This window comes from Electrophorus electricus, chromosome 8, assembly GCF_013358815.1.
Source record: "Electrophorus electricus isolate fEleEle1 chromosome 8, fEleEle1.pri, whole genome shotgun sequence".
In the NCBI taxonomy this organism is placed as follows: domain Eukaryota; kingdom Metazoa; phylum Chordata; class Actinopteri; order Gymnotiformes; family Gymnotidae; genus Electrophorus; species Electrophorus electricus.
The window spans coordinates 25,068,484-25,077,187 of record NC_049542.1 but is presented as its reverse complement, the minus strand read 5'-3'; the positions used below and the strand labels follow the sequence as shown (position 1 = coordinate 25,077,187).

The 8,704-nt window shown below is 40.6% G+C and overlaps 1 protein-coding gene across 1 annotated transcript; it reads right to left on the bottom strand.

The window, feature by feature from the left end:
• Window positions 1-256: 256 nt before the first annotated feature.
• On the bottom strand, window positions 257-4,534 carry prf1.3 (perforin 1.3). Its single transcript, XM_027016093.2, has 5 exons — window positions 4,522-4,534; window positions 3,887-3,934; window positions 2,920-3,439; window positions 1,179-2,048; window positions 257-917 (listed from the first exon to the last, which is right to left on the bottom strand). Exons 1-5 carry the CDS (start codon window positions 4,532-4,534, stop codon window positions 617-619), a joined length of 1,752 nt encoding a protein of 583 aa, XP_026871894.2. The 3' UTR covers window positions 257-616.
• Window positions 4,535-8,704: the final 4,170 nt, after the last annotated feature.

Below are 8,704 nucleotides of genomic sequence, written 5' to 3'. Positions count from 1 at the left end.
AACCCATGACCTCAACCTACTGTAGCTAACCTTATAGCGCAGATGGGGCAAGGTGATGACAGCCCAAGGCTCATGGGAGTACACATGTCATCTCATAGAGATAAATATGTAAAAAGAGCAAATGCTGTAAATGTAAATATTTCTTTTCAACAAAAAGAACAGATGTTAGTATAAAGGTAATTGCTTAAATAAATCTTCCAAAGAAAAAAAGGTGATTATGGACATCTTTAATGACATCAGAAAACATGCCAAGAAAATGTTCTCATATGTGAAAATATTGTATTGGCCCTTACTAATGACTTTCAGGCAAAAGGTTATTATGAGTAGCATCAATAACATTGATAACCAGACAGAAATTTTTGATATTTTCTATAGTCTCGTGAAATGCGCGATCATGACAAACTACAATGTACAGTATTAAAATATAAACAGAGGCTATTTTGCATAATGTACATGTAATCATATAAAGCAATAAATTCAATTATTACACATTATGATCATCACACATTTTTGTATTAAGCATATTTCTGTATATTTTGTATCTATGTTATTCAAAGACAAGCAATAAGAGTACAATGTAAATATGAATACTGACTTTTTTTTTAATCCTCAAAACTCAGAGGAAGGTCTGATTCTGCACTGCAGCATATACCCCTTGTAGCAAGGTGGGCCGATGGTTCTTCACCAGGTCTAGGTAGGTGAGTATGTCTGCTGATTCAGGTGATGGAGCATACGTATCGCAATACTGTCCTGTCAGGCTTGGCCCACAGGTGGCAGTGACAGAGACAGAGAGGGTGCCGTGCTTCAACTTGAAGCTCTGCTTCATATCTTTGCTTTGCTTAGGGATCATGGAACCTTTTCCCAGAAGGTCATCATCCCATTTATTATCACGGTCCCAAACCTCGAACGTCAGAGGCCTTGAAAGAGAGAAGATACAGGGAAGCATTTAGGAATACCAGACATTCATAGGAGTATTGCAGTCTGATGTTTTCAAATTCCCAAATCACAAAGCCTAAAGTCTTTATTAACACAATGGTGTTAATTTACAAAATAACTGAGGTCAGAAAACCTTTTATTGTGTATAACCATAGGTGGACTTCCCTGACATTCACTTTGCAGGGTTTATCTGCAATTTCAACCATCAACAAACTGCTTTTTATTACACAGCATATACTCACTTATTCTGTGTCAAATCCACAGTTCCAATATTAATCCTGTAGTTCCAGACGGGAAAATTGTTGTTCCAGATAACACCAGTTGTGTAACCCTGGTTCTCAAAGAAAACTTTCACATAGCCATCAGTTTTACTAAAGTAGTCTCCCCAAAGTCCTGCTGCTCTCACCACCGTCACGCTCAATTCTGCTATGCCTAACTTACTTGGACAACAGTTGGGGTTGACCCGTTGGTGGTTACTGCATTTGCATGCACAGTTGACACGATGACCATACTTGCATTTGCCAGAGCAGGATATAGGTATGGCATTTTTCATCACATACTCTCGGATGGCATTCTTCAGGCTGGCTCTTCTGGATGGGTCTTTGCTCAGTAGTATGTGGAGTGAGGTCAGGCTGTAGGACACCACACCTGGAACGTTCTTCAGTGTCTTCAGCCAGGTGTTGTAGCCGTTCTGCTTTTCTGACCCATCAAAGAGGAGGTCACCTTCACCCCCCTCACCCCCCAGCACCTCTGTGATGCGGTCGGAGAAAGAGCCACTGAAGCTGTTCTTTTTATCTAGTTTGTTGGATTTGCTTTTGCAGTACTCTACTTGCCCTTTGATTGGCACGGATTTGACGATGACCCCCGCCTCCATTGAGAGACAGTTGCTGACATCCTGGATGGACAGGCCGCTCATGGTGACCTGACAGGTACGAAGAGCAGTGGATGAGCGTACATAGCCGCCTAGGTTCACCTGCCGCAGGAAGTGTGTGCCGTAGGTGGTGAGGAAGTTCTCGTAGGCAGCCTTAGACTGGCTGTTGTAGGCTGCAGGAAGAGCTTGAACTGAACCCATGAATTCTTTGGTCATGGGGGGACTGGAATGAAGCCGGAAACTGAGAAGGTGAAGAGATATGACTGAGTCCAAGACCGATTTGGTTATCATTTATTTTATCCTTTCAAGAAACAATTATGCTAAGCACTTTTTTTTTTTTAATGCATTCATAAATTCTCCAGTCAAAAAGTATTAGGGAATAGAAAGAAGTTACATTTCAGCCACTAGAAAATAAGTTACATTTAATTTGTCATTCAATATTTCTGTACCTCTCCATTTCATGTGTTCAAAATCATATTTTTAAAAATGTATTTAATGTTCTTAGTTTTGAAGAAGGTGAACTGAAAGACTTTGTAAAACAAGCATTCAAACTCCCTTGATATTTGATCCCTGTATTTCTACAGTATTCTAGTTCATTGGTATGTTGGACTCTAACCTACTGTACTGTACTAGGATGTATTCTATGAGTAAATGACAAAGCACTTTTGTAAGTCGCTCTGGATAAGATGCTGTAAATGTAAATGTAAATTTGACAGCTTTTGACAGTGAACTAACTTAAAACCACACTTGCTGAGCAAGATTCTATTAAATACACTTCCAGAGTTTAGCTGTAAATGCATTTTTCTTTGTGTGCGTACTAACTAGTCACTTTCCCGTGCTTTCTAAAATTTATATGATTTATATGAGCTGAATGAGAAACTTGTTACAAAGGTGAGATAATTTTTTTTAGCAACAGTGAACAGTTAAAATTCATAATTATTTATTACCAGTGTGTTATAGCTATATAAATAATTTTGTCTCCGTTATTGAAGTTGACTTTACAGCCTGTAGTGCTAGGTCATTAGTTAGCTTTTGTTTTAAGTGATACCATTTCTGCTTCAACATACACACATACACACACACACATGCTCACACATGCACAAAATACTCACGAATAATAGCTGCAGGAGAACTTGTGGCTGGTGTAGGAGAACTTATCCTGAGAAGAATGGCTCTGGGTGAACTTGGCTGACTTGGAGTGCGTGCCCCCGATGGCCAGGTCGAAGCCTTTGGGCAGGTTCAGGCCCAACTTCCAGTTTGACTTGGTGCTGCTGGTGCTCTCTCTCAGCATGTCCCTGCTGGACTCGTACACCGCAGACCTGATGTTGCGTTGACACATCACCTTGATCCTCCAGTCCAGCACAGCGGCTGGTAGCTTTTGCTCCTGATTCAGAAGCTTGTTGTTACAGATGGTGCAGTTGCCATGTTCCCCGCCTGTCATGTAGTCCTTCACGTTCACCACGTAGGCACCCGTGGTCTTCATTTGCACAATGTTGAAGCCCTCTCCCACCAGGTTGTGGCCTGGCACAAATGGTGGTTTCTGGCACTCTGTGCTTGGGGCAGTGCGGCAGCTGGACGCCAGTGGCACAGCCAGCAGGAACAGGAGGAAGGCACGCATATGGGCAGCTTGAGCTAGAGAGCAGTGAAGAGAGGGAGAGAGGGAGAGAGGGAGAGAGGGAGAGGGCAACGAGAAGAGAAGGCATGGGAGGTAGACTCTCCTGCTGTATTAGTGTTTTATTATCAGTTTTATTATTGTTGTTCCCAAAAGGTCCCGACGTTTGGGAACATTACTTCTTATAAAGATGACGTTTTGAAACATAAATGTGTGATATGATAAATCTCCAAGATGTACAACAAATACATGACTGAAGAACAAAGGTGGATGAGCAGAATACTGTAAACAATCCTTGTATACCCTTTGAAGTATTTGCAGTCAGAATTTAACCTTCATCTCATTCATCCAGAAAAATAAACAAACATCACTCTTTCATACAAAAGATAAACCTTACAACCACGGAAAAAATCAAAAGTTAAATGGTCATTTAAGTTAAACGGTAAAACTGCAAATAACGTCTTTACCTTTTCTGCGTGCTTGTATGAATCCTCTAAGCTTGGACTTGAGGGCAGCTGAGGGATTTTTTCCTTATATACCCTGAGCGTTAGAAAAAAACGGACACAACATGACACAACACTGACACAGCATTTTAACACTTGTCCTCACTCTCTTTCTATCATGCACAGACACGAACATATAATTACATTTTTTTAAACAAACACATGCAAACGTAGGGCAAAAGAGTCATAATCAATTAGATATTCAATCCTGCAGCAGCTAATGCTCTGCTACCTAAAACCCCTCTCTAAGATATAAACATGGACATAAAAGTAATTCTACTTTGTTGCACAAATTAGCATAAGCCCTGTAGCCGTGCTTTGTCCTAGCAGGTAGATGCAAGGAGTAACACTATAGAAAACTATCAAATTAAATTTATTATTAAAATCATGTTGATGGTGATGTTGTCTAGAGCAAAAAAGAGAACAAACATCTGGCTTTTTTTCTCAGGAGGAATCAACAGTTAACTTTCACACTTTAGGTCTGCTGAGTCTGCATGTGGAGGACTGTAGGGATAGCACCTCTGACAGCATGCAAATTTTGCCACATGATTGACTACTTAATATAACACAGCCTTTTGAAACCTTCAGTAACACTTTACTTTTCACATCCATTGTTACAATTGAACTATACCACTGATTACAGTATAATATACCGTGTAAAACAATGTGTAATGCATTTCTACTTTGTCCCTACTCTATATGCTTTGATACTATTTTCTTTATGTAAATAGAGTATCAGTGCATTGTTACACAGTCTCATCCCCTTCCTTCATTCTAATGAGGTTATATGCACTTTTAAGGTCCAACCTGGTGAAATAATGGGTTCCCCTCATCTGCTCTAAGGCAGATGGGACCAGTGGTATGGAATAAGGATATTTTTCTGTGACACCATTTAATCCCCTGTAATCAGTACAGGAACCTAAACCACCATCCTTTTTGGCTATAAAGAAAAAGCCCACCACAGCAAGTGACTTAGAAGGACATATGTAACACTGCACTAGGGCTTTAGCAACATTCTCCTCTGTTGCCTATTTTACATTTACAGCATTTAGCAGGGGCTTTTATCCAAAGCAACTTACAACCATGACCAAGAACAATTAGAGGTTAAGGGTCTTGCTCAGGGGCCTAAGATTGGCAACATGGTGGGGTTTGAACTAGCAGCCTTCTGTTTACTAATCCAGCACCTTATCTGCTGACCTACTGCTGCCCCAGCAGGCCTGAATCTCCTATATAGAGAGAAGCCAGGGGAGAGTATGAGGTGGTGCACCCCCTTCCACCAACTCTATCGCACAGTCATAGGGTTGGTGTGGTGGTAGGGCAGCAGTTTTCCCTTGATTCAATTCATTGGCTAAATCTCAATACTCCTTGGGAATAATTAACTCCTCCACTGTTTCTGGGCTTTCTACTGAGGTGGTGGTGATAGTCAGGCAAGGGATAACACAACAGTTCTGTAAACAAAAGTCAGACCAGGCTAAAATTTCTGGGACATCCCATGACACATTAGGGTTGTGTTGATTGGACTTCTATCCAGGGAGCTGACTCTCAAAGAAGGGGAGATCTTCACCAGGTATTTGTCCAGACTCATCACTAGGTCCTCAGCAGCTCCTGATTAGCTGGTAAGAGCTGCAACATCAGTAACCAGTCCTTGGTGGAGAATCTCAACATCTAATATTAATGTATGAAAAACAGGTGGAGGGGAGTTACTCACCACCAACAGAAGGAGAGGGGTTACTCAGCACCTTGGCATGTGAGGGAACCTCAGCACACCTATGGGATCCACCCTATATGGCCAGTTCCTCCATTGTAAAGACATAAATCTATCCAGAATCTCCATCTCTCTGATTTACTGATGCACATACTGTCAACTTGCATTTCTTCAATTTCCCTCGTACAGGTGTGAGGCATGTGAACGACCTCATTGGTGATTCTATTCTCTTTCATGCAGTAAGTGATCCAGACGTTTCAACAATGTGATAAGTTCATCTAAGACCTTAGAATCGAAAGTTGAGTGACCAGCCCTTGGGTTTGCCTCAACAATTCCTCAACCTTATTAGTTGTGCATAGATGATGCTCCAACAATTGTCCTTGGGCTGTAAGCAAATCAGTCAGATTTTGCAAGCTTTATGCATTTGCGAATTCCTCTGTCTGATTATATCAAGGACAGAATGGGAGTAATTTGCAGGTAAAATGTAAGGGCTTTATTGTAACAATGATTAGGAGGTCTAGAGTCAAAATGAAGAAATGTAACCTGGTCAAAAGCAGAATATTGTAAACTGTAACGTTGAATGGATAGGAGGCCAACGCATTTGTGGAAAAGAACGAGATTTACTATGGGCAAATCCAGAATCATAATAGTTTGAACAGTCCAGGGTCATAGAGCCAATATGTAAAGCACAGGAATACATAATGAACCAAAAGGAAACAAAATAACATGATAGCAGAAAAAGGGAAAGCAGGCTACAAAAACGAACACAACTTACATGAGTAGAGAAAAAGACTTACAGAGGTTTACGCTGACAAATATGAACAGCGACCACTACAGTGAAATGGATTCACAATAACCAGCGACAAGACAGCACAAACACAGGGATTAAATATATAGGCAAATGAGCATTAAACAAGACACAGGTGAAACTAATGAGGGAAGGAGAAAATTCAACTAAGGAACAGAACCACAACAAAGAAGTAAATCAAAACAAAGACATGAGACAGGGTAACCAAGAAAATAGGATGCTACGGACTGGCCAGTCATGACACAATCATATCCAAATTAGGGCACCTGTCACAGTATGGCTCCTCTCCCCAAACATCTCCTTGTGTGGGTGTGTTTGTCAATGTGGCCACGCCCTCCCTGTGTCTCACACCTGCTGCTCATTGTGTTGTTATCATATATGTACAAAAGTCTGTCCTTTATATGTTTGTGTTGTCTGTGTTTTATCCCATTAGTCTGTTACAACATGTATGTTATATGTGCAATAAAACGTGTGTGTATATGTTCAACCGGATTCATCCCCGCATCCTTCTATAACTTCTCATGTTACAGCACCAAAGAGACATAAATTATATAAACAGGCCTAAGGTAAGAATTCCAAAATAAACCACAGAAAGTTATGTTCAAAGCATAAGGCTCAGATATGCTAGGCAAACCAAAATAGGACTGCACACAAATATATAACAGGAGACCCTATATAGGCATATATAGTTGTGGTCAAAAGTTTTGAGACTAGCACAAAGTTTGGTTTTCACAAAATTTGCTGTTTCAGTTTTTATGGTGGCAATTTGCATTGCATTGCCTATTGTGAAGAGTGATCAGATGAATTGCAATTAATTGCAAAGTCATTCCTTGCCATGAAAATTAACTTAATCACATAAATTACTACATTCCAGCCACGTCATTTCAGCCCTGCCACAAAATGGCCTGCTAACATCATTTCAGTGATCTTTCATTAGCTCAGGAGAAAGTGTTATTGAGGACAAGGCAGCGGCTATCACTCTGTCATGCTGATTAGGAGAGCAGACTGGTTGCTTAAAAAAGGGTGATAGTGCTTGAAGTTTTCTTCTGTTAACCATGGTTACTGTCAAGGAAACACATGCAGTCATCATTGCATTGCATCATAAGGGCTTCACAGGCAAGGACATTGCTGCTTGTAAGATAGCACCTAAATCAACCATTTATTGAATTATCAAGAACTTCAAGGAGAGTGGACCGATTGCAGTGAATAAGGCTTCAGGGCACCCAAGAGAGTCAAGAAAATGCCAGGACCATCTCCTAAAGCTACGGGATCGGGTCCCCACCAGTGCAGAGCTTGCCCAGGAATGGCAGAAGGCAAGAAAAACATCAAGGACAGACTGATATTCTGCAGGAAGTATAGGGATTGGACTGCAGAGGACTGGGGTAAAGTTATTTTCTCTGATGAAACCCCCTTGCTTCTCATCCAAGGAAGTGGGTTTGATCAATATTTTACCCAAGAACACAGCCATGAATAACATCTTCCAAGATCAACTTCTCCCAACATTTAAGGAGCAATTTGGTTATGAACAATGCTTTTTCAGCATGACGGAGCACCATGTCACAAGGTAAGTGATAACCAAGTGGCTCGGTGAACAAGACATTGAAATTTTGGGTCCATGGCCAAGAAGCTCCCCAGATCTCAATCCCAGAGAGAACCTGTAGTCAATCCTCAAAGAGGGTGGACAAACAAACACAGAAACTGTGATCAACTCCAAGCACTGATTAGGCAAGAATGGATTGCCATCAATCAAGATTTTACCCAGAAGCTGATATCCAGTCTGCCAACTCTTAAAAAAGAAGAGTTAACACTGTAAATATTCAGTCTTTGCTTAAACTGGATGTATTTGTAAGTTAAAAAAAAGTTTTAAAACTTATGAAATGCTTATAATTGTACTTCATTATACTATATAAATATCTGACAAAAGGATCTATAAAAACGCAAACAATAAACTTTGTGAAAATCAAAATTTGTGTCAGTCTCAAAACTTTTGGCCAGGACTGTAGAACAGGTGGTTTTAAAACTCAGTAACTGGGGTTGTCCCAAAGGATTCTGGGAAATGTAACCCCTGCAGACTGGTCTGGGGCAGAGAGTATGACAGTCATAGTTCATATGAATCAACACTATCAATGAATTCAGTAACTCTAGTATACTCAAATAAAATAAATATCACAAGAACATGGTTTGGGTTAGGGGAGGGAGAACATGAGGTAATTGAAGGCTCATCAGAGACAGCATGATATCACCTATGGCAACAGTTCTCTTATCCATT